The sequence below is a fragment of the Anolis carolinensis genome, chromosome 1 (assembly GCF_035594765.1).
Source record: "Anolis carolinensis isolate JA03-04 chromosome 1, rAnoCar3.1.pri, whole genome shotgun sequence".
Taxonomy (NCBI): domain Eukaryota; kingdom Metazoa; phylum Chordata; class Lepidosauria; order Squamata; family Dactyloidae; genus Anolis; species Anolis carolinensis.
The window spans coordinates 33,467,055-33,494,029 of NC_085841.1; the positions used below are offsets into that span (position 1 = coordinate 33,467,055).

Genomic DNA, 26,975 nt, shown 5'->3' on the forward strand with positions numbered 1-26,975 from the left:
ACAAATCTCTCCAGTATGCTTCAGGATTACCCAAATAACAATGATGGAAACTCAAAATATCTACCTCAGATTAGTCTTCAAAAAGTATAAGGAAAATAGGATTTTTTCTCATGAAATCACAAAATATTAGATGGAATACTACATGTTAAAAGGACTACTAAAATACAATGTTGAGAAACCAAGGAATCTGAATTATTTGCAAACATTTTCAGTCACAGAATGCAGGATATTCATGCTTCAACTGACATTCTGGAAGGGAGGCAAATAGCTGATGAAAGTTTGAATCTTACCAAAAATATCCATAAAAATCACTAGGCCCAGATGGCATATATCTAAGAATACTTAAGTAAGATAAATGAGAAATCTTCTAGCAAAAATATTTAACAAGTCCTTAAGAAGCCTTTATATAGCAAGATTGGGAAGTTGTCATGATGCAGCTCCTGTAAAAAAAGCAAGTTCTTTGTGGGAGATCTTCACAAAAATGCTGCTCACCAGTTGTTATTAAAAAAACAAAAAACAAAACAACAAAACAATATCAGGCAAAGGCATTATCAGGTGGGGCAAATTTCTACATAGCCCATAAGCTGGAACTATACAGTGGGTAAAAAGGGGAAACCAATGGTTAAGTGAATGGTTGCAAGACAGAGCAGGAAGAACTATTTACTAGGCATGGACAAATTAATCGTAATCGTTATAACTTAGAAAAATTCGTATTTATTCCGAGTTGCGAACGGGGTTCCGAACGGGGTTGGATCTAACCCGCGATTTCGAAGCATTATAGCCCATTTTTGTAATGAGCTCATAATTTGATCGGAAATAAGGCCATGCATTTTTGAAGCACCCAAACCTGGTTTTGAGGGAGGTGCAACCTAGCCTGGGCTTGCTTCCCTGACGTTCATGTAAGGGGGGGGGGGGGCAGGCTTGTATGTCCTCCCTGAAAAGCGCCTGTGCAGTGCCATGAGGCTTCATTCATGGCTGGGAGTTGGAGAGGGAGGTTGGCTTAGGCTTTGCTGTGGGTGGGTGCCAGCTGGTCTTTCTCTTTTGCTGCGCCATTGCCTTCTCTGCCTGCCTGGCCTGAATTGGGGCCAGGGGCAGCCATTGAAGGAAGAAGAAAAGGGTGGCAAAGGGGGTACTTTTTCTTTTAAAATTAAAAAAATAAAGCAGGAGAAGTAAAATAACATTTTATTTTTTATAAAAAGATGGGGTTGGGAGGGTGAAAGTAGTGATTTTGCAAGCAGTTACAAAAAGCTTTGTTTTTGGATAAAACGTGGATGTGGTAGGAGAAAGGGCTTATTTTTTGTGTGTTTGTTTGAATGGCCAGGCCTCCTCAAGGAACTCCAAGGCCAAGTTATTACTCTGGGTTCAAACAAAGCCCTTGTCTGCTTCCCTTGCTTTGTGTGTGTTGGTTTGTTTGATTGATTGCAACTCCCATCACTCTCAGAACCCAAATTAGCTGGGCTCCTTCAGTCTGGGGCGCCTGGCAAAGTTCATTTCCCTGGGTTCAAATAAAGCCCTTCCCTATCTCCCTCGCTTTGTGTGTTTTGGTTTGTTGGATTGCAAGACCCATCGCTCTCAGAACCCAAATTAGCTGGGCTCCTTCAGCCTGAATACACATAGCGGAATCCTTTTTTGGGTTCAAGCCCTCTCCCACTTTTTGGGTTTGTTTGTTTGTTTGGCCTCCTCAAAGCACTGTGTGGGACTCATTTCCAGAAACCCTTTCTGCTGGAGTGGATTCCCTAAGTCTGGGGACCCCAGCCACGTTTTTTAGGTTCAGGTCCTCAGGGTTCAAGTCACAAACTCTCGGCCAAAAAGCCCTGTGAAACAGGAAATAAAACGTTAAGCCAGGAACAGATTTCCTTATTCCGAGGCACCAGTGCACCCTACTTTAGAAGCGAGTATTGAACCATTTTTTCATGGATTCCACATGCCTATTATTTGCATAAGAAGGGCTCATCTAGGCTGCCTTAGAAGGGTAGTCTGCATCCTTGGAACAGCCCCAAATAAGAGTTCTTTTATTCTTAGTAGAAGTTTAAAAATGCCCACAACTCTGTTCATATAAGCAACAGGAACTTGCAGCATCTTTGAGACTAACTGAGATAAAGAACTGTAGTATGAGCTTTCCTAGACTGCATCAACTTCATTAGATGCAGTCACAAAATTTTCCTCTGCATATTGATGCACACTATGCCATATTTCTTTATTTTTATCTCCCCATAGGGATTAAGATGGCTCACCATGAGATGACACAATGCTATAGAATTTGAAACAAGATGAATGAAAGAATCATAGAATTGGAAGAGACCTCACGGGCCATCCAGTCCAGCCCCCTGCCAAGAAGCAGGAAAATCATATTCAAAGCATCCCCGACAGATGGCCATCCAGCCTCTGCTTAAAAGCCTCCAAAGAAGGAGCCTCAACCACACTCTGGGCAGAGAGTTCCACTGCTGAACAGATCTTGCAGTTAGGAAGTTCTTCCTAATGTTCAGGTGGAATCTCCTTTCCTGTAGTTTGAAGCCATTGTTCCGCGTCCTAGTCTCCAGGGCAGCAGAAAACAAGCTTGCTCCATCCTCCCTATGACTTCCTCTCACATATTTATACATGGCTATCATGTCTCCTCTCAGCCTTCTCTTCTGCAGGCTAAAAGTGCCCAGCAATTTAAGCCGCTCCTCATACGGCTTGTTCTCCAGATCGTTGATTATTTTAGTCGACCTCTTCTAGACACATTCCAGCTTGTCAACATCTCTCTTCTATTGCGGTGCTCAGGATTGGACACAGTGTTCCAGGTGTGATCTGACCAAGGCAGAATAGAGGGATAGCATGACTTCCCCGGATCTAGACACTATGCTCCTATTTATGCAGGCCAAAATCCCATTGGCTTTTTTTGTTGCCTCATGTTTAACTTGTTGTTCACAAGGACTCCAAGATCTTTTTCACACGTACTGCTGTCAAGCCAGGCATCCCCCATTCTGTATCTTTGAATTTCATTTTTTCTGCTTAAGTGGAGCATCTTGCATTTGTCCCTGTTGAACTTCATTTTGTTTGTTTCAGCCCATCTCTCTAATCTGTTAAGATTGTTTGGGAATCTGCTCCTGTCTTCTGGAGTATTCGCTATCTCTCCCAGTTTGGTGTCATCTGCAAACTTTATGATCATGCCTTCTAGCCCTTCATCTAAGTCATTAATAAAGATGTTTAAAAAACCGGGCCCAGGACAGAACCCTGTGACACTCCACTCATGACTTCTTTCCAGGATTGGTCTCTTTGGGTTTGTTCACTTAGCCAATTACAGATCCAGCTAACTGTAGCTTTGCCTAGCCCATACTTGACTAGCTTGTTTGCCAGAAGGTCATGGGAAACTTTGTCAAAGGCCTTACTGAAATCCAGATATGCTACATCCATGGCGTTTCCCGCATCTACCCAGCTCATAACTCTATCAAAAAAAAAAAAGAGAGAGAGAGAGATCAGATTAGTCTGGCATGATTTGTTTTTAATAAATCCATGTTGACTATTAGCGATGACAGCATTTGTTTCTAAGTGTTTGCAGGCCACTTCCTTAATGATCTTGCCTGGTATCGACGTGAGGCTGACCAAACGGTAATTGTTTGGGTCATCCTTTTTTCCCTTCTTGAAGATAGGGACCACATTTGCTTTCCTCCAATCTGCTGGGACTTCTCCCGTTCTCCAAGAACTCTCAAAGATGATTGCCAGTGGTTTCGAAATAACTTCCTCTAGTTTCTTCAATACTCTTGGATGTAGTTGATTTGGTCCTAGGGACTTGAATTTGTTTAGAGTGGCCAGGTGTTCCTGGAAAACTTGTTTCCCTATCTGGGATTGGATTTCCCCTAATCCTTCACCTACTCCATGTTGCTGAGGTTGAGGCTGGCTTTCTTTTTGTGAGAAGACTGAGACAAGGAAGGCATTAAGTAGTTCTGCCTTTTCCCTATCCCGTCAGCATTGCCCCATCTTTTCCTTGCAGAGGCCGTATCGCCTCCTTGTTTTTCCTTTTCCTACCGATGTAAGCAAAGAAGCCCTTTTTATTGTTTTCAATGTCCCTAGCAAGCCTGAGTTCATTTTGCACTTTAGCCTTGCAAACCTTTTCCCTACAAGAGTTGGTTATTTATTTGAATTCTTTTTTAGTGATTTCTCCCATTTTCCACTTTTTGTGCATGTCTCTTTTAAGTCTTAGCCAAGTTAGAAGTTCTTCGGACATTCATTCTGGCTTCTTTGCACTTGTCTTATTTTTTTCTTTGTTGGCACTGTTTGCATTTGCGCCTTGAGTATTTCACTTTTGAAAAACTCCCATCCATTCTTAACTCCCTTGTCTTTTAGTATTGACGTCCATGGAATTCTGCTCAGTATTTCCTTCATTTTTTGGAAGTCAGCTCTCCTAAAGTCCAGAATGTGGGTTTAACTTGTCTTAGTTTCAGCCTTCTTTTGTATCGCAAACTGTAGGAGTACATGGTCGCTTGCCCCTAAGGATCCTACCACTTAGACTGCATTGATCAGGTCCTCAGTGTTTGTTATGATGAGATCAAGAGTAGCTGATCCCCTTGTTGCCTCTTCTACCTTCTGGACCATAAAATTGTCTGCAAGGCAAGCGAGGAATTTGTTGGACTTCCTACTTTTGGCCAAGTTTGTTTTCCAGCAGATATCAGGATAGCTGAAATCGCCCATGACTACTATATCTCTTCTTTGTGCCTGTTTGGTCAACTGCTGACAGAAAACTTCATCGAGTTCTTCATCCTGGCATGGAGGCCTGTAGTAGACACCTACAATGAGATATTTTTGAGTCCCGGTTCCCTTGATTCTTATCCAGATGCTTTCAAGTTGGTTTCCCAGATTGCAGTCTTGCATCTCTTCTGCAACATTATTGTTTTTGATGTATATGGCTACTCCCCCTCCTTTCCTCTTTGCTCTGTTTCTGTGAAAGATGTTATAGCCCTCAATGGCTACATTCCAAGTGATGGGACTCATCCCACCAAGTTTCAGTGATGCCTATGATATCATAAGTGTGGTGTTGTGCTAAGAGTTGGAGTTCATCTTGTTTATCTCCCATGCTCTGTGCATTAGTATAAAGACATGTCAGCCCCTGGGACTTTCCCCTGAGCTGTTTATTTGGAATTATTGTGATTTTAGTATTTGATCCTTGTTGTGTTTGTGCAACCCTCCATTTACCCTTTTAGCAATTCCCTGCAGTTATGGGTAAAGTACTGCTCGCAAGGCTGTTGCCCCCCCACACACACACACATGAATATAAATAAAAACAATTAAATATTTGTGCCATGAGTGCAAAAGTTAAAATACAATTAAAAATAATTAAAATACAATTTGAATTACATTTAAAAGCTAGACAACTCTCATTGCGAAGTCCCACTCCTCCCATCCCCCTCACTAGTCACTAAATGCTATAATCACAGATTGCTAAGAAATGTGGAGCTTCTGTTCCTAGACAGATGACCCAACTATAATGGCCACCTGACCCTTACAGAACATATGGCTGTAGCTGTGCATCCCAAGGTCAGGATCATCTATGCAATAGTATTTCAGGCTTTTATTATTTTAAAACCTGGACAATGAAAATTCAGTGTGGAAGGTCAATTCATTTGAAATATGGTACTGGAGAAGAGCTCTACATGTACTGCCAAAAAAAAATGTCTCAAGAATAACCAAACTCTTACTAGGAGCCAAAATGACTAATTTGAACCTATCATACTTTGGACACATTGTGAGATGATAGGACTCTTTGGAAAAGATGGTAATCCTCAGTAAAGTGGAAGAAACATTACAAATGCATTGATGCAATAAAGGAAGCCATGACTCTGAAACAAGAAATAAGAAAAAAGTGTAACAAGTCTAAGAATCACACTAAGTAGGGAAATATCTTCTGAAAGTGTTACATTCTTACATGCAATAATAAATCAAGTGTTATATTACAGTGATACCTTGACTTAATTCATTCTGTGACTGAGGTCTTAACTCAAAATGCTCTTATCTCAAAATGATGTTTCCCAAATGCATTGAAATGCTATTAATTTGTTCTGCCCCCCAACCCTTTCCATTTTTGTTATTTTAAATATGAAAATGTACTTTATAAATAACAAACAATGTATAAATGCACATTCACATGGAACAAAGCATGAAGTGAAGAGGTAGAAATATATTTTTCTTCATACTTGTGATGTCTCATGGGCCTTGTAGTCCCGTTCCTAGTACTATTGTGGCAGATGAGGAGGAAAACATGGGATTTCCACCGGTTCAGCCAGAATCGGAGCCCCTGCACCTGCAGGATGTTTGCCCTCAAGAAGTCAGCCAAACAAGCCTTGGGCAGAATTCTCCCCCGTTTTCTCGTAGGGACAATTATAATAGAGATAGAGGAACTAGGGAGGCGAATCGCCGGAGCACCAGAATCGCAGCCAAACAATTAGCTGATTAGGTTTGCTTCCCTTGGGAAATTCTAAGGAGTCATGCATCTGGACAGAGTTGAGTTTCATTTCTAGTTCTCCAGGGAAAGTGTTCTTCTGGCGGGAAACGAGACCCTATTTAGGTGTTTTGCCGCGAAGGAAATCTTGCGGAGTCAACTCGTCAGCTTGAGGAGTGAGATCGTGTGTGGACTACGCAACTCCAGTTCCTTGATTCCAGGACCAAGTTCCAAGCCTGCCTTGTTTCCCCGGACCTTGCCACGGACCTTGTTCTTGTTTCTTATTGCCTCGTATCAAGCCTTGTTTAGCCAAGAATCTAGTTTGTTTCCAAGCCTTGTTGTCAAGTTTCAATGGACTAAAAGACCTTGTCATTCCCCACACTTTGCTTGGCAAAGTGTGTGTTTCGGTTATTGGATTATAACTTTGGACCTTAATATCACATATTGGACATTATTTTCCTGGACTATATTTGACCTTTCCTGAAAGGTCTAATTCTGAACTTTATTCTTCACTTGTTTTTATTGACTTTATATATTCCTTTAATAAAGATATTAGATAGAATCCGGCCTCTGCGCATGGTTATTGGTGCTCCGTAGGCTGGGTCCTGACAATACTGTACTTATTCCAGCCTCCCTCCCTCCCTTGTTCTCTCTCCCTCTCTCTCTTCACAAAGCCAAACATATCAGGAATAAAAACCACACAAAATAGACTAACTCAGAGTTCCTCAATGCAGACAAGAGCAAAGCAGACAGCAATCTCCCTAAGCGGACAAGAGCACAAGGTACGAAGGCTGTGCCCTTGAAGCCCTAATGTCCTGTACTGTCATGCTAGTGCTCCCTTTGAAGCTAGCTCTTAACTCAAAACACTAATCTTATATCAAGGCAAAACAGGGCTGAGTGACAGCTCTTAACTCATATGCTCTTAAGTTGCGACACTCTTAAGTCAACGTTCCACTGTATTAATTACAAGGTCTAGGAATATGAGTAAAAAGCATACTAGAGAAAACTGCTCTTGGTGGCCTCTAAGTGCAACGTGGGCTTCCAGTAATAGAAATGTATATAGGAGCTGCATTAACTTTTTCTTTTTAAAGTTCAAAGTATTACTCAAAGAAGCATGAGTTTCTTCATGTTTCAAATAATCACTGCAGTTATCAGCGCTAATTGTTTTTATTTTGTAACAGATCAGTGTTACCAAGATTTGTGTAATTAAACATTAAGGCAAGATTATTTATTGACATTTCCTGAGCTCACATTTGTGGAAAAAAAGGAAGTAATAATTTTTTTCCTCTCACCATGCTTGTCCTAAGACAAGGACAATGGACAATTACATTTTCATCACTAACTGATGAAATGATTGTTCTTCCTTGCTGTGAATGTCACTCAAAAGTAGGCAGAAGAAACTGGAGTAACGATGCTGTAGTATTTCTTCTCACTGAAAGATTATTTGTCTCTTTCAAATACATTCATGGCTTGGTGAAGGGAGTGTAGCACTGCTATTTCCACAGTATTGCTAGTAAAAGCACAATATGACCAAAACTTTGGGAAGGGGAAGAAATGTTGGTGCTTCCACATTTTCATTAATTAATTCAGATTCACAGGAAACGTAACTTCACAGGTTAGTGAGCTTCATGGCCCAAGATGCATCTACACTGTAGAATTAGTGCAGTTTCGCACCACTTTAACTGCCATGGCTCAATTCTATGGAACCATGGGAGTTGTACGTATTCTAGAAAGGTGCACACACTTTTTGGCAGAGAATGCTAAAAACCTTGTAAAACTGCAACTCCCATGATTAATACAATTATAAAGTTGTATATAGGCTGCCAGGTCCATGCCCCTCCTCAAAGCAGTATATCCAGCTAGAACAGAGATTCTCATATATTTCTTCACCATGGACTCCACAGTCAATGGGGATCTGTGGGGGTCCACAGATCCCCAAGGCTTAACTCAAGATTTAAGGCGTATCAAATAATTATTTCAATTTTCCCATGAAGGTCCTTCAAATTTAGAGAGAACTGAATATAAGTTAATCTGTTAATGCACACACTCCTATTATAATATTTTGATTAGAATCATCCCACCAAATCTCTGTTGTACCTACATTTACCTTCCTGCACTAGGACATCAAGCTGATCTTCTTTGTATTGGCGAAGGCTTTCATGGCTGGAATCACTGGGTTGCTGTTAGTTTTTTGTGTATGGCCATGTTCCAGAAGCTTTCTCTCCTGACGTTTCGCCCACATCAGTGGCAGACATCTTTGCAACCTCTGAGGTTGCCTGCCATAGATGTGGGCAAAACGTCAGGAGAGAAAGCTTCTGGAATGTGGCCATACAGCTCGAAAGACTCACAGCAACCCTCATCCTCTTTGTTCCACAAACTTTGTGCATTGGTGAATAAACATGAGTTCATTGCAGTAATTTCTCTTACTCTTTGTGCATATGACATCTGCTGTTACCCTTTTGCCAGAAAAAATTAATTCTTCTAAAAAAAACCCATGAAAATATGAAAGGTATTGTTTCCAGAATAATACTGATTCTTTTTGAAATGTCCTTAGGTTAGCCATGCAAGTTTCCAGCTAATAACACCATAGGATAAAGTGTTTAATTTTATTACTATGCTGACTTGTGGGGTTTTTTCTCAATCTTTAGTGATTTTAGTGAATTATTTTATTATTTTTACATATTTTGCAGTGGTTGTTATATAAAACTATAATTGTTTTATACAGAACTTGTCTGAATGAGTAAATAGCCTGTGTTAATCCAGATTAAATCGTTGGTCTACATTCTACATTAGGAATGTGGGGACATTGCTGTATTCAACTATTTTTTTTTTACAGATATATGTTGGAAAGAGACAAATTATTAGAATGTTGATTCAACAATACTGATTGTTAAAATGTATATTATACAATACAATGGTAAATATTGAGCATCAAGCGGGAAAAGCATTTTTCCACTTGTCTGACTGCAGATCTGATTCACTGAGGCTTGAAATCTCATTTGCAAAAGAGGCAAAGTTCATATGAAGAAAAGTCCAAGAAAAGTATTCAGGAAAGCCACTTTCCCCTCTGGCATATAGAGATATGAATCTTGAGGAGATATATAATTATCCCCATATATATGACTTCCTAGAATAACTAACTACATTTAAAATGTGACCACTGCTGTACTATAATTCTAGTACAAACTCCCCTATGGTAAGAGCTCAACGATGTTAAAATTCCTTTAAATAGAAAACCACAATCATTTTTAGATAAAAAAGTTCCCTCTATGATGAGGTAAGAAGATAACACTGAACATACAGAGATGCTTTTTAGAATATCTAGTGTGTACTCTTATGTATAAATCTAGAAGTTTTAATCAAAATGCTGACTGAAAAAACCTGGATCAACTTATTCATAGGTCACAATTTGACTTAACTCTCTCTATCTATCTATCTATCTATCTATCTATCCTTTTCTGAGTAAGTGTAATGAAAGGCGAAAACGTAGTCAATCCCAGGAGAACCTAAGAGAAAGACCAGCCCCCTCTACTCTGTAATGGCCTTTTTGAATGCCTGAGTGAGAAGATGCCAGGGACCTATCCATGGGTTGTATCAAAGTTCATAATCTTGGCCCCAAACCTGACTTAAAGATAAAGTCAACTTAGACATGAGCACATACAGTACAGTATAGTCATCCCTTCACATTTGCTGATATTAGGGGCACAGGACTCCCATCAAAGTAAGAAAACAGCAAATTAAAATGCTATTTTCTTTACTTGAGAGAACATCTCAAGTGAATCTCTAGATCAGTGGATCTCAACTTGGGGTCCCCAGATGTTTTGGCATTCAACTCCCAGAAATCCTAACAGCTGGTAAACTGGCTGGGATTTCTGGGAGTTGTAAGCCAAAAATATCTGGGGACCTCAGGCTGAGAACCACTGCTCTAGGTATTCCAGTGAGGTAATATGGTTAACTTGTAATGGAATTATTCTGAAGAACCTATAAATGTCTAGAAAAGTATTCTCTTTAGAAATCTCTAGGTCTGCCAGCATTACTCTATAGTTACCTTCTGACAAAAGTTGATCATAGAGTTGCACTGGAAGATCTAGAGATTTCTAGAGAACATATCAATCAAATCCACAAAACTGAAATCATAAATGTAGCAGGCCAACTGCCATGCAAAGTTTGTTCAAGAATTTCCATGCTGGGCCAACAATGCAATCCATTTTCTTCAAAACTTCACCCTCAACATAGTTCCTTGGATAGAGTGTATGGCAGGAGAGAATATGCATGCTCCAGCCTGCAGCCCCTCTTCTCCTCTTAAGTAGGAAACAGCTTTAAGAACTTGCCTCCTTTAAATGCCTTGGAAAGAGTGCATGCGTGGCCTGCAGACCCAGGAGAGAAAGCGTGCCTGCCTGCCTACAGCAGCTCTCCTCTCTCCCTTTAGAGTAGGAAATAGCTTACATGCCTAAAATGATGGGAAGGGGAGATTGGGAAGTCCCCCCCCCCAATAATGGGCCAGACAGAAAATGTGTCAGACCCCTGGCAGCTGGGCACCAAGAACCATACACGGAGGCCAATCTCTATCTAATATCTTTATTAAGGAAATATATAAAAGCAATAAAAACAAGTGAAGAATATAGTTCAGAAGCAGGCCTTTCAAATGAGGTCAAATATAGTCCAAAAATGTATTGTCCAATAAATTATATTAGAGTTCAAAGTTCTTTATCCAATACCGAAACACACACTATTGCCAAGCAATAGTGTGGGGAAATGTCAGAGTCTTAGAGGTCCAAGGAAGCTTGACAACAAGGCTGGAAATAGACTTGGTTCTTGACAAGGTCCGTGACTAGAAACAAGGCAAACAGTGAATCTTGGAAAAAGGTCCGTGGATAACAGCAAAGCAAGGCAGTACTTGAATTCTTGATCCGGGAAGCAAGGAACTGGGGTTACGAAGTCCACACACGATCTCACTCCTGAAGCAACTCTGTTGACTCCGCAAAGAATCTCCCGCGTCAAACACCTATATTGGGTCTCGTTTTCCCGCCAACAATCTCTTTCCCTAGAGAACGAGAAGCGAAACCCAACTCTGTCCAGATGCAAGACTCCTTAGAATTTCCCAAGGGAAGCAGGCCTAATCAGCCTGTTGTTTGGCAGCGATCCATAAACTCCTGCGATTTGCTTCTCTGACTCCTCTGTCTCTAGAGTAAGATTCCCTCCTGGGAAACGGAGGCAAGGAATGCCCAAGGTCTGTTTTACTGAATTCTTGAGGACAAACATCAACATCCGGCAGGTGAAAGGACTCCGGTTCTTGTTGAACCGGCGAAAACCCCATGTTTTCATCTTCATCTGCCACGATAGCACTAGGATGAGGACTACAAGGCCCATGAGGTATCACAAAATGAAACTTTCAGCTCCCCAGAGCGAAAAGATATTTCTCCCCCCCCCCCCACCCAAAAAAAATTTTTAAAAAAATTGGGAAGCTCCCAGAAAAATGGATTGGGGCCCTACTGAAACCCGGGACACCAAAAAGAATCATGGCTTACCTAGATTGCACAAAAGCCTATTGGAAAAACAACTGTTCACAAATTCTCAAACAGATAAACCATATGAGAAAACCAACGCCTGTTCCTCTACCAAACTGTAAAGGTATTTGGGTACTCTTCAGTTTCCAATACAGCCAGATTTGTGAGGTTCAGGGAATATACTTCTCCGGTGTCTCCTTGCTTATATGATCAACCTGTGATGACTCATGGGCCTTGTAGTCCTGTTCCTAGTACTATTGTGGCAGATGAAGATGAAAACATGGGGTTTTCGCCGGTCCAACAAGAACTGGAGTCTCTTCACCTGCAGGATGTTGATGTTTGCCCACAAGAATTCAGCCAAACAGGCCTTGGGCAGAACTCCCCTCTGTTTCCCAGGAAGGAAATTTATTCTAGAGAAAGGGGAGTCAGGGAAGCTAATCAGAGAAGTCTAAGAATCGCTGCCAAACAAATGGCTGATTACGTCTGCTTCCCTTGGGAAATTCTAAGGAGTCTTGCATCTGGACAGAGTTGGGTTTCGCTTCTCGTTCTCTAGGGAAAGAGTTCTGTTGGCGGGAAAACGAGACCCAATATAGGTGTTTGGCGCGAGGGATTCTTTGCGGAGTCAATTGATCAGCTTGAGGAGAGAGATCGTGTGTGGACTTCGTAATCCCAGTTCCTTGCTTCCCGGATCAAGCTTCAAGCCTTGCCCTGTCTCACGGTTTTACCACGGACTCTGTTTCATGATTCATGTTTGCCTTGTCTCCAGTCACGGATCTAGCCAAGAATCAAGTTTATTTCCAGCCTTGTTGTCAAGCTTCATTGGACTCTAAGACTCTGTTATTTCCCCACACTATTGCTTGGCAAAGTGTGTGTTTCGGTCAAGTGGATTAAAACTTTGAACTCTAATATCATTTATTGGACTATACATTTTTGGACTATATTTGACCTCATTTGAAAGGTCTGCTTCTGAACTATATTCTTCACTTGTTTTTATTGATTTTATATATTTCTTTAATAAAAATATTAGATAGAGACTGGCCTCTGTGTAAGGTTATTGGTGCTCTGCTGCCAGGGTTCTGACACAACCCAAGTAAGTGAGATAGTTCCCCATCTTGACCAAAGCATATTTCAGTGTGCATTTAAGAATAATTAAATTTATTTAAATGATGGACCACCCTGGTCTTGCAAGATCTTACTTCTTTATTGTATATCCTCACAATGTGTAAGGGAATAGGGGGGAGGGAGACACAAATCCCCTTCTAAATGTCTGCTGATGCATTTTGAATCTCTGTTCAGAGATACCTCACTATATCCATTTGAAAAAATATAAGCTAATTTAAAGCTGTTGCTTTTAAAATAACAAAACATATTTTCAAGCTGAAGCAATCTTATCCACCAAGGAAACAAATGTTTTCAACACAGGTAATCCTGCCCTTATGGCTCTTTGATTTATTGGCACAACCTGAGTTAACAGCCAGCACAGTTTCAGTCCCTATGAGGTTTCCCATGTCCTCTGCATTAACTCATGTGCTAGTAGGCGGCCACCTATCTAACACATTTCCAGACACCTGCAGGTCTGCCCAGCTGTGCAAATTGCTTTGCAATCAACCTGTTAAGGCAGGCAGAAGGAGAGCTCACATCACCAGACCATGAGATTTTCATCAGCTCTTTTCCTTTTTCTTTATAAGGTGGCCAGCATTTCACTCACAAGTTTCCCTTTAAGGTTTAACCTGACCAGATGATTTGTGAATGAGCCATTCAGACCCCATGTGGCAACTAGGCCTACTGCCTGAGTTATCATGGTTTCTTTGTTTGTCAAAGCAGTTCTATACCATAACTAACCTTTCAAATGGGCCCTCAAACACTGAAATACTAAATGAAACAGAATGACAGTATAGTAAATCAGTAAAATTATCCAAATGCACCACTGTGTCTTAATCAACCAGTGGAAAATAATCAAGGATGCGGGTCACCAAATCTCTGTTAGGAGAGAGTTCTAGTTGAAGTGCTATAACTGGAAATGTCTTTGCTTTCTTTATGAGTACTATGTCACATTCATAGCAACACACGCATTACAAATACAGTTCTCATAAATAAGCATGACCCACAAATGATCCCTTTTCTTAGATTTGTTCAAGCCATCATTTGCGAAGAGATAGTCCCCCATCTTGACCAAAAGCATATTTCACATGCAAAGCCATTTATTTGAAATTGCTTCCCCTCCCCTAGTTAACTTCATGCATCCATATTGCAAAAGTTAAAAATGGGAATTTAGCTTAACTTTTGGTGAGGGGGTGAGCACACAAAATTTTGAAATAACACAAAAATGGCAGTCAATATTACACCATACATACAAACACTGCCAAAGCCCACTGCATGCAGAATAATAAATAGCCTAAAGGCTTACAAAAAGAGCCTGCTCAGTTTCCATACAAATATCCTAAAACTCCAGTATTTAATGCTTAAGTGGAATGTTGATGTTAAACTCAGCCTGTTTGGTTTTAAAGTGAGCAGCAGTTGATAATGGGATCTTAGGCCAAATCCACATCTAATTGATAAGTGACAAAGACTAAATCTAAAAGACAGAGATGGGGGAAAGCATACCTATATTAGCTGTCCAAGACAGCTTTCTGGATAATGGCAGTGCTCCAATGGCACCTCCATATTAGGAATATTATCACTATAACATAACTAACGTAGAACTTTCATGGGTGCTGGCACCTGCCAAGGGGAATTAGATTGATAAGTAGCTCTACAGCAATGGTTCTCAACCTGTAGGTCCCTAGGTGATTTGGTCTACCACTCCTAGAAACCACAGCGAGTTTACTAGCTGTTAGGATTTCTGAGAGTTGAAGGACAAAACATCACAGGTTGAGAACTACTGCTCTGCAGAGTACCCAGCAAGGTTCTTGGAAAAAAAAGAAAGAAAATGTGTTCAAATCTGTATGTCTCTTGTGAAGTCAGGGCATTTTTGTGACGCCCCTGGCTGCAAGAGCACTGGAAACCAATACACCGAGGCCAATAAACAGTCTAATATCTTTATTAAGGAATTAAGAAATTAAAACAAAAACAAGCATAAAGTATAGTTCATCAATAGACCTTCCGGGAAAGGTCAAATATAGTCCAGTAGTATATTGTCCAATATATAATATTAGAGTTTAAAGTTTGTAATCCAAAAACCGAAACGCACTCAAATTTCCAAGCAGTTTGAGTGGGGAAAATGCCCAAGTCTTTCACTAGAGTTCAAAGCAAGTCCAATGGCAAGGAATTGAAGACAAGGCTGGATACACGCCACGACAAGGCAAGGCTGGATTCACGACAAGACAAGACAAGGAACACGGCTAGGCAAGGCACGGCAAGGTTGGAAGGTAGCGGACTTAAACGCAGTCCACACTTGGCTGGAAGCGAAGTTAATCCTCCAAACTGACACGTTGACTCCGTGCTGGCTAGGCAGCGCACAGAACTTTTAAGAACTTCGAATCTTCCCTCGGAACAGGTGTCTCAACAGCTCTTTTCCCAAGGGAAAAGAGCTAGAACAACATCTTGACCAGATGCAATCCTCCCTTAGAGTTCTGAAGGAACTAGCGGAAGTTATTTCAGAACCACTGGCAATTATCTTCGAGAGTTCTTGGAGAACGGGAGAAGTCCCAGCAGATTGGAGGAGGGCGAATGTGGTCCCTATCTTCAAGAAGGGAAAAAAGAACGACCCAAACAATTACCGTCCGGTCAGCCTCACATCAATACCAGGCAAAATTCTGGAAAAAGATCATTAAGGAAGTGGTCTGCGAACACTTAGAAACAAATGCGGTCATTGCTAATAGTCAACACGGATTTACCAAAAACAAGTCATGCCAGACTAATCTGATCTCTTTTTTCGATAGAGTTACGAGTTGGGTCGATACAGGGAATGCTGTGGATGTAGCCTACCTGGATTTCAGTAAGGCCTTCGACAAAGTCCCCCACGACCTTCTGGCAAACAAACTAGTAAAATGTGGGCTAGACAAAACTACGGTTAGGTGGATCTGTAATTGGCTAAGCGAATGAACCCAAAGGGTGCTCACCAATGCGTCGTCTTCATCATGGAAAGAAGTGACAAGTGGAGTGCCGCAGGGCTCCGTCCTGGGCCCGGTTCTGTTCAACATCTTTATTAACGACTTAGACGAAGGGTTAGAAGGCACGATCATCAAGTTTGCAGACGACACAAAACTGGGAGGGATAGCTAACACTCCAGAAGACAGGAGCAGAATTCAAAACGATCTTGACAGACTAGAGAGATGGGCCAAAACTAACAAAATGAAGTTCAACAGGGACAAATGCAAGATACTTCACTTCGGCAGAAAAAATGGAAATCAAAGATACAGAATGGGGGACGCCTGGCTTGACAGCAGTGTGTGCGAAAAAGACCTTGGAGTCCTTGTGGACAACAAGTTAAACATGAGCCAACAATGTGATGCGGCTGCTAAAAAAGCCAATGGGATTTTGGCCTGCATCAATAGGGGAATAGCATCTAGATCCAGGGAAGTTATGCTCCCCCTCTATTCTGCCTTGGTCAGACCACACCTGGAATACTGTGTCCAATTTTGGGCACCACAGTTGAAGGGAGATGTTGACAAGCTGGAAAGCGTCCAGAGGAGGGCGACTAAAATGATTAAGGGTCTGGAGAACAAGCCCTATGAGGAGCGGCTTAAAGAGCTGGGCATGTTTAGCCTGCAGAAGAGAAGGCTGAGAGGAGACATGATAGCCATGTACAAATACGTGAAGGGAAGTCATAGGGAGGAGGGAGCAAGCTTGTTTTCTGCTGCCCTGCAGACTAGGACACGGAACAATGGCTTCAAACTACAGGAAAGGAGATTCCACCTGAACATCAGGAAGAACTTCCTCACTGTGAGAGCTGTTCGACAGTGGAACTCTCTCCCCGGGGCCGTGGTGGAGTCTCCTTCTTTGGAGGCTTTTAAGCAGAGGCTGGATGGCCATCTGTCGGGGGTGCTTTGAATGCGATTTCCTGCTTCTTAGCAGGGGGTTGGACTGGATGGCCCATGTGGTCTCTTCCAACTCTACTATTCTATGATTCTATGATTCTATGATTCTCAGGAGAAAATAGGTTAATCAGCAGATTCCCTTGCTGCTAATCGCGCGCTTCGTCTCTGGCCAGCTTTCTCCTGTCTGTTAGTTTGCACAAACATCTTTCTATCAAAGGGAGGGGAACTGGGAAGCGAAGGCTCCATTTCAAGGCCCTTTTTAATGAGCACTGAACTAGAATTGTCAATAGGGAACATCTGGAACGGGGCAGAATCTTGCTGAATTGGCACTAAACCTGTTTCCTCGTCACTGTTGTCCACAATGGAGTCAGGTTCACGGCCCAAGGGTCCATGGGACATCACAATTTTGTTCAAAGTGGGGGGTTTTTTTGCTGTGCAAAATGCCCTTTTCACATACTAAGTTCTTTTAAGATTTTTCCCTCACAAGGACTGGTCAGCTGTTTCCTTTAAACTGAAAGATCTCAGATAAAGGATTTAGCTGTGAGAGGTAGAGGGTATTTTAGCTGGAGAGACCATGGGACTCTGAAGAACTGCATGAGGGAGTTGTCTTTTGCTAACAGCTCTAACCATTTAAAATACTTCAAAAGAATTCTGTTTGAATATCAAATTAGAACCTTTAAGGCATTGTATAGTATGCTGTATGGTGTAGGTAAAGGTTTTCCCCTGACTTAATGTCCAGTCGTGTCCAGCTCTGTGGGTTGGTGCTCATCTCCATTTCTAAGCCAAAGAGCTGATGTTGTCCGTAGACACCTCCAAGGTCATGTGGCTGGCATGACTGCATAGAGTGCTGTTACCTTCCCACCGGAGTAGTAGCTATTGATCTACTCACATTTGCATGTTTTCGAACTGCTAGGTTGATAGAAGCTGGGGCTAACAGCAGGCGCTCACTCTGCTCTTGGGATGCGAATCTGTGACCTTTCAGCCTGCAAGTTCAGCAGCTCAGTAGTTTAACACACTTTGCTACTGGGGCTCCTATGCTGTATGATGTAGTCTTTTTAAAATACTGAACATCCCTACAACTCAGGATACGCTTTTGATTTTAATCAAGGTTTAGAGCAAAAGTAGGCAATATGTCATCTATTGGCTTATTGCACTCCCAAAATTATTGTCTGGAGCTACCCAGTTCCCCACAAGGTTATACCAGAGAATTTCAGTAGCAACCCATAAAACCCCAAATTTAACAATATATCAGCAATAAAGTGAAGCTCACAGTGAGTCCCATCAGCTAATTAGCTACCAGACCTGTTAAGGTGGCCTAGGTTTAAATAAGATAGTTTTTAAATGTTTTCTGCATTCAAAAATATTTTTCTGATCCCTTAAGGTAGATTTGGCAAATGGTGGCCTTCTAGGTAATTGCTCTCATCATCCCACATGACTGAATATGTGCCTAGAGCTGATGGGAGCTGCAGTCCAATGACTTCTTGGAAGTCACAAGTTTCCCACTCTTGTCGTAAAGGATGACTGATGACTTTTAAATCAAAAACAGAATCAATGAGAAAGAGTGAACAATAAATAGAAAATGCTTCTGTTTGTTCAGGATTATCTTGTGGATATCAATAAGAAGAACTGTCATTCCCCAAATATTTGTGCTGACAAAAATCTGTTCACGTGAATTTAAGTAAACAGCAAGTAAAATTGGTGTAATTGCATGGCTGAACGGAAAAGTCCTTGAAATATGTCTGTTCTACTGTAATACTTTGAATGCAGGGACACAGCTAGCTTTATGATGTGATTGTCGTACATCTGTAAGTTGGTAAGAAGTGGGCAGAGTTGCTTTAAAGCTACTAATTAATCAACAAGAATCTTCTTGAAAGTTGAAAAAACAGGAACCTCAAGCACCTCTGTTATTACCTGCTTATCTCTATTGTCTACTTCATTTCATGGGATTCGTGGGAGTTGCAGTTTGGTGAGGTTCCAACATTATTCAGCATAGAAAGCTAAAGACCTTGTGTAACTAGAACTGTCATAATTCTATAGTACTGAGCCTACGCAGTCAAAGTGGTGTCAAATGACATTAGTTCTGTAGTATAGATGCACCCTAAATCAATTGCAGAGGTCAGAATATATTAGACTCACATATCTGAACGCACATGGTAACAATTTTCCGTTACATTTGACTCAAATGATGGCTTAATCCTTGCTTACAAAACAGAACTTCATCTGACCATAAGAGTTCCAATGCTAGAACTAATTTAGAAATTTTCCTCAATCTGAATTGAATAGAACAGAGGACAGAACTAACGTCATGGAACAGTTGAAGAAGAAAACAAGGAAAAGCACACCAATCCTAGGATTTAGCTTGCTTATCCCAAGGACTTTTGCTTTGGCATCTGGCAAAGTAAGTGTACAATTGTGTAAAATGCAATCATATACTAATAAGTAGAGTAGGCCACCACATACATCATGACTATACACAGTCAGCCTTCTTCTCCTTCTTCTTCTAAGCCTTCTCGTGGTAGGCTTAAGTAACTTCTCTTGCAAACCTGTTAGAGAGTGGTTCTCAATCTGTGGGTCCTATCTATGTATTTTGACCTACAACTCCCAGAAATCCCAGTCAGTTTACCAGCTGTTAGGATTTCTCGATTGAAGTCCAAAACATCTGAAACAGGTCCAAAACAGGTTGAAAATCACTGTGTTAGAGTTTGAACTCTTTCATATTGTTTTCTCTTCTCCTTAACTGCACTAGAAATGTTTCCTCCCCTCTCCAACACATACACACCATCACACTACACACATACACATTACAGATTCCATGTGTACAATTGTTCATCCCCGGCAAATAAAAACGATTGTTTAAAGCCTATATTTGGTACCTGTGAATGCACTAGTATTCATAATCTCTGTACTGACAGTAGATATGCTGGTACCATCTTCACTGGCTGCCTTCAGAATATACTTCTCAATTACACCTTTGACCTCAGCTGGTTCATCCCATGTAACCTCAGCACTGTAGCCATTTATGCAGTGAACTCTGGAGGGTGTTGGCACATTTTGTGGGACTGTGAAAGGATAAGATAGAAAGAGAGAAAATAGCAGTCCTAAGAAGACTATTGCCCCATTCCTCACTTTTAATAGTTGCAGTAAATCAGATTCACCATTAGCATAAATACAATTTATTAGAGTTGTAACTTTCCAGCATTGATTTAATATGACTGCACATCTTGAGCCATTCAGTTTTAGCTATATTTCAAAACCATTCAGACTCCATCTACATAACATTCTTCTTTGTCTAGTTCAGGTTTTCAAAAACACATTTAATGTATCAAATGTACTGAAGCATCTCTCAGAAGAAAAGTAGGTGGACTGTAGACATTCAAACGTAATGATGTCGCCATGTAAGATCAAATAATTACATTATTACAAACAGGTATTTGATATTTCATCTTGAAATAGCCACTGACTCTTGCTAAAATGTAATCTAATTTAAACATGCATCAGGGGTTTTTTATATTTTGAAATGGCCCCAAATGAAATGAAAGTTAAAAGATCAAATTAGAAAACTTAATGCTTAATAATAATTCAATTCTAAATTATATGTAGGTGTTTGTCCATTACAGTTTTACAAGTAATGAAAGATGTTCTTATAGGAAAGCTTGGGATTTTGCAAAGCTTTGTGTTTAAAACCATTTGCTTATGGGTCAGTTCAAATAATAAATTAAAGAAAATAAAACGAGTGAAAGAATTTATAAAACCCAGCCCATTTAAGCCTAACCCTATTAAGAGCAGCAACCTATTTTCAATGAACTATTATTAATTGTATGATGAAATTTTATCAGGTGAATATGCAAGAAGAAATGGATTAATCACTGATGAGTGAACAGTAGGTGCCAAGCAAAGACCCAAGGAACTCCATACAGCAGAATGATGGATGAAGGTTTTGCCATAAGGGCATGTGTACCCCAGAGAGCTTATAGTCTTTCAGCATCAACTACCTCTCATTGTATGTCTTTATTTCTTAGATTCATTTAAAAATCATTTAGCAGAAGGAAGGAGAGTATGTTATGTTAAATTTCAAACATTTTGAATGGCCACAGTTCCTTCTGGAAGCAACAATGCGATCTTCTCACAAAGCGTCAGGTTGCTGACAATACTACGTTAATACATTGATTTTATTAGTTCTGAAATGTATCACAGGGCAAGGTAAGGCACTGTATAGCAGATGGTCTTCTCATAGGGGAGACAACAAAACTGACTCAAAAATAATTAAATAGTGCAATTATTTTCGAGCCCTTGGGAACATGTAGCTGCTCTGTGGTGTGGTCAGATTGTAAATATAAATTTATGGTCTATCTTACTCTGGTCAGACAATTAGGACAAAAATATGGCCGCACTTGCTCGCTTAGGGATGCTCAACCACATGGTGGCATTAAACTGCATAAGCAGGGCATTTGCAAGTCAAAACTCTGCTTTGCTACAAAGAAGTATATTATGGTTCAACTTGCAGAGAGGCCTGATATAAATGAGGTCAAATACCAAAATTACCCCCCCCCCCCCCGCAGCAATTCATGAATTTTACTAATTCTAAACAACGCTTACTATAGTAAAACAGTTAATATGATCAGAGAAGAAAATAGTTTAGTGTCACATCTGAATAGAAAAAAAGCGAAAAATGAAATCTGATGGGTTGAACACCTAAAGTGTCTTCGAAATTGCACACTGTGCTTGCTCAAACAAAAGTTGAAAGAAGTTGAGTTTTCCTGAATGTTTTGAGATGGGGAAGTTTGTTCTCTAAATTTTGAGGTTGGCAAAAAAACATATTCTATAATTTTCAGAAAATTCTTTTCTGTGAAATTTCAGATTGCTCATGTCAAACAATCTTATATTTTAAATGGATGCTGGAAAGGGAATAATAAAACTGGTTAAGACAGAAAAATGGAGGCCCACTGCCTCCTTCTGCAATTGTTAATATTAAAATTAGATCCATGGTTCTTCACTCTATTTTCATTAAGGTGGAGAGGTTTCATCAAATATTATTGGAGTCTGACTGAAAAGATTATTCCACTTTAACTGCCATGCCAACATCATACAAAATGCTGGGATTTGCAGTTTAGGAAGGGGCATTTAAGAACTCTCATCCAGAGAGTTCTTAGGTCTTACTAAACTATAAACCTCCAAATTCCATAGGATGCAGCTTTAACAGTGAAAATAGAACAATAGTGCTATAACAATATAGTGTATAAGGACCATTTTATAATTTGTAAGCATTCTTGAATTTCAACCTTGGGGGAAATGGGGGGGGGGGATTATTTAATATAACAACAAAAATAAACATATGATTAATATGTGCCTCCTCAGTTATGAATAAGACACAAAGTTGGATATGTGATATGACCCATTCAACTCAATGAGCACAGAACTGTGTTCTTAGACTTGCAGTTTCGGGTAAATATAGAAAATATAGATAGGCATGATTCAAAAGTTGTTTATATTTCAATGAGATGTACTGAGAAGAATGATGCCTTTTTTATACTGAGAGCCTAAAATTGACAGCCCTGGCATACAGTAAGCAACATAACAAAAGAACTGATATGGAGACAAAATCAGAAATGTTAATTACCTGCTTCTCTTGTGCGACTACGGTTCCAGGCACTAGCTACAGATCCTCCTTCATTAGAAGCCATTACTCGGTACAGATACTCTTAAGGGCAAGAAAGAGAATGGATCTCAATGTTGGAATACATTAGCACAAAGTGAACTAAAATCATGCAACTGTTTGTAGAATTAAGGGGCCGATGCGCTACCTGTAAATGGTTGTAGACCACTCTCATAAACACTGTTTTCTTTTCCTCGGTACACTAGGATGGAGTCATTTCCCCTGCAGTTAACAGCACTGTCAGTTGATAGGCATCCATCCAGATTGACTCTGACAGCACTGCTGGACACAGATGCCAAGTTAACGACAGCACCTCGTGTAAATTTAACATCCTTCATGCAGCCACCAAAACCTAGCAAATAGTAAGGGATTAGTATCACATAAAGGGCTTCAGTGGTTAATTAAGAATCATGTTTCGCTTCTTGCAGCGCTACATTTCAGTGATAAGGACAGCTAGATGTAAATGTTGAACTTCAAATTACATCTGAGCAAAAAAAATTTCCTCTCTAAACAGCAATACTTAAACTGATACAGAGCAGACATTGTTGAATTTGCAATACACCAAAATGTACAATAATAATAAAACCGAAAAACAAAAGCCTTAATTTTGGTACTTCTCACTGTACAATGATAAATATCAACATACAGAAAATGCAAAATAACTGATTTTGGGAAACCCCATTTATGTTATTTAAGGTTAAATACCTTTACTCTAATTTGACTATTAACATTAAACAAATATGCATATGCTTTTTGTGTTCGAAAAGGAGAGGTGGGTAAGAAATAAAAGCTATTAGGAGAGGTGGGTAAGAAATAAAATTGCTATTATTATTATTATTATTATTATTATTATTATTATTATTATTATTATATAAAATCAGAAGAGTGATATTACTTTGGCAATCCTTAACTTGGGGCAGGTATTGTGACTGTGCCTTCGGGGACTGAATGATAGTGGTGGAATCAGGAGAGGAAGGAAAAACCCTCGCGAGGAGGGCTCGTTGGAGGATTTGCACAGAAAGAGAATTAGGGACCTCGATGGGGAGTTTTCTGAGGAAGATTCAGATGGGGAGTCTGTGGAAGAAATGGATGCTGGGGAACAGGTGGTGGCTGAAGAAGTGGGCACTGACTGGGCACGGGCACCGGGGATGCCTGGGGAGGAATCGGGGCCCATGGATACTGCTGACACTGGGGAAACTTGGGTATCTTCAGAAGCAGACCCCACTTGGTCTGCTTGGAGGAGTGAGGATGGATCCTCAGGTGTGCATGGAGCTGGGCGTGGGCAGGTTGATTGGTATTCTGATGAAGAATTTGGGACACCCGACCCATGGGCATTAGCTGTGTGGAGTTCTGATTCAGCTCCTGACTCCTGGCCTGTTTCTCAACCCCATCGCTGTCTCCTTTCCAGACCTTGGACTGTCCTGATGACGTCTCTCTTCTTCACTCCTTGGGCTCCTGGTGTTTGCTTGAGCTCCTGTAGCGAGTTTTTGCTGCCTTTCCTGTTTCGACTCTGGACCGGTTTGACGACGCCTATTTGCTCTGCCCCTTTAATTCCTCGGCTTGGTGCTGGCCTCCATAGCGGCTTGGAGCCGCTTTCCCTTTCACACCAGCCTCCAAGTTTGTTTACTAGTTGCTCTAAGTGGAGAGCTCCTTTGCCCAGTTTGGGTTCCCGTTTGGGGCTTTAAGTTTGTTTCACTAGTTTGGGACTTTGGGGAGTTTCTAAGTCTTTGCTTTGTTTTGGCTGCTTATTCCAAGCCAACTCAGAACGTTTTGAGTTGAATTGAAGAACCTTTAGTTAAATCTGTATTATTTGCTTGAATAATCCGGTTTATTTGTTAAAACGTACTTTTTGTCATATTTTTGTTTGGACTGCTTAACAAGACTGAAAGTTAAGTGTTTTAAGCCATGTTTTATGTTTGTGACTAATTTTGAGGCTATTTCTTGAATAAACTCTGTTTTGTTCTCTAATTGGCGTCTGACTTTTGACAGGTATCTTTAACACTATTGCATTATGGCGCTATGATTCTGTTTTTATTGCCATGGCTGCAAACTACAGAACCCTGGGGTTTGCAGTTTGGTGAACTGCTAGAATGCTCTGGCACTGAACTTTAAATATTTTTCCTTAACTCCAAATCCCAGAATTTCTTGGGATGCTACTATGGCTAAAGTGAAAACATAGCACTATAATTGTGTAGTTTGAAAGGGTCTGGATGTCAATGGGTGGGTGGGTGTATTCTATATCATCCCTTTGTTTTGAAATAAGTACTGCTTTTCAAATTATTGCTTTTGCATTGGAAATAATTTGCAGAGGAAAATCATAGGAATGTACAGACCTTTTCTCTGCTGCCTCAGAGGGTTGAGGTGGGTTTAATGGTTTTAATTTACAGGACGGTAGATTTCGATTGAATATTGGAACTTCTTAATAATGAGAGTGGTTTGGTAATGGGTCCAATTTCTTAGAGAGGTGGTGAGGTCTCCTTCTTCAGGTTTATTAAAAAAAATACCTGCTAGAGTGATCTAGATTGGATTTCCTGCATTGAGCAAGGGGTTGGACCTGATAGTTCTTCCAACTTTATCATTCTATGAATCTCAGGGCACATTTGTAAATGCCTATTTTGTCAAAATGTGCAGACTTGAACAACTCCAACCATTCTTCCCAGCTAAAGAAGCCTTTCCCAAAGCAATTCCTATAATAAAACCTTTCTAAATTTTGTTACAAAGTGTATATGTGCATGGACACTTAGGGAAGCAAAAATTAAGAAGATCCAAATTTGCAATTTATTACGTACCACAAATATCAATCAGCAATAAAATGCAAAGAAAGCCCATAAAAATATGAAAAGGAAGACATTTTCAAAAGCTGTTACAATCAACATTTTATAAGCTTTTTGGCAATTAGTGGTATGTATCAATTTTGGAATTTGAAGCTGAGTATGAATTGTCTGATGTATTCTCATCTTAATTGAATACAAACATTTTGAATTAAATCAGATCCATGGTGATTGAGTCCAAGATCTGAGTATCAATTTGATGATGTTAAAATATGAATTTTACTGAATTCTCCTCCTCAAGCAAGCCTTGCACCTTACCAAAAGCTAGAGAATTTGGAAGGGAACTATTGAATTGTGTGGAAAGTGATCTGGAGACTTCAGGAATAATGGAAATTCATAATAATCACTTCTTTCATTGCAAGACTAGAGGCTTACACTGAAACACCCACATGTCCACATGAAACAGTAGGTTACAAATGGAGGTAACCTTTCCATTCACTGTAGATGCAAGTCACGAACATTTCCTATCACTATATACACCATTGACATTTTCCTAGCAATTTATTGGAACATACCTTCTTCTAATCCCAGCTCTTTAAAGGCATTCTGGACTTCATCTGGTACTCCTCCAATGTAGACTGGAGAGTTTACAAATAGCTGCTCTAAACCAGGTTCCACAACATGTTCCATCATATTATTCATACTTGCTGAAACTCGGGGTCCTTCTTTTATCAAAACAACCGAATTCCACTTTCCATCACAGTAGGACAAGCCTAACCAGAGATTCACACGGGTAGAAGCAATGCCATTTCTTAGCCAAAAAGAAAGGGTTCCACCTTTTAGTTCTGCCTGTAGGTTGTGGTTAAAGAAACAGAAAAGAAAAGATTGGCAACAGCAAAAAGAAAATAAATGCAAATATATGGTATGAATTTAAGCAGTTGATTACATGCAAAGTTTACCAAAACAATATTCATCCACATTTCAGAGGTTATACTACAGTAGAGTCTCATTTACCCAACATTCGCTTATCCAACGTTCTGGATTATCCAACGCAATCTGCCTCCTGCCCAGATCCACAACTGTTTCTCTAGGCAGCAAGGACTGAACTTTTTACGCATTTAATTTCTGACAAAGTTGTTACTGTAAGTTCATTTTATGCAATTCTATCTTTATTTGCAGTCAATTTGTTAGTAGCCAGTGTTTTTGTAGTCAATGTTTTCAATACATTGTGATGTTTGGAGGCTAAATTCATAAATACAGTAATTACTACATAATGCTACCGTGTAATGAAGTGCTTTTTCTGTCGATTTATTGTAAAACATAATGTTTTGGTGCTTAAATTATAAAATCATAACATAATTTGATGTTAATTTAATATGTTTTTCTTTAATCCCTCCTAATTATCAAACATTTTCGCTTATCTAACATTCTGCTGGCCCGTTTATGTTGGATAAGTGAGACTCTACTGTAGTCCTAACATAATCATAATAATATTTTTTACAAAACAGTAACTACAAAGAAATCAGTGAGATTCATAGTTGAGGTATGAGCCATAGAGATACTTTCTTGAACTGCCTGTTTGGGAGAAATCATTATAAGCTCAGTCTCAAGATGCTATGGAAAAATGAGGAAAGATGCCACTATGTGGAT

The 26,975-nt window shown here is 40.1% G+C and overlaps 1 protein-coding gene across 1 annotated transcript in view; it reads right to left on the minus strand.

Moving 5' to 3' along the window:
• Nucleotides 1–26,975, minus strand: part of ush2a (usherin) — a 617,513-nt gene that overhangs the window by 391,331 nt on the left and 199,207 nt on the right. Inside the window, exons 28-31 of the mRNA XM_003216022.4 lie at nucleotides 25,901–26,170; nucleotides 22,703–22,906; nucleotides 22,519–22,599; nucleotides 19,775–19,960 (exon numbers count right to left, since the gene is read on the minus strand). Of these exons, the coding sequence (XP_003216070.2) occupies nucleotides 19,775–19,960; nucleotides 22,519–22,599; nucleotides 22,703–22,906; nucleotides 25,901–26,170 (741 nt within the window). The remainder of the gene's footprint in view (nucleotides 1–19,774; nucleotides 19,961–22,518; nucleotides 22,600–22,702; nucleotides 22,907–25,900; nucleotides 26,171–26,975) is intronic.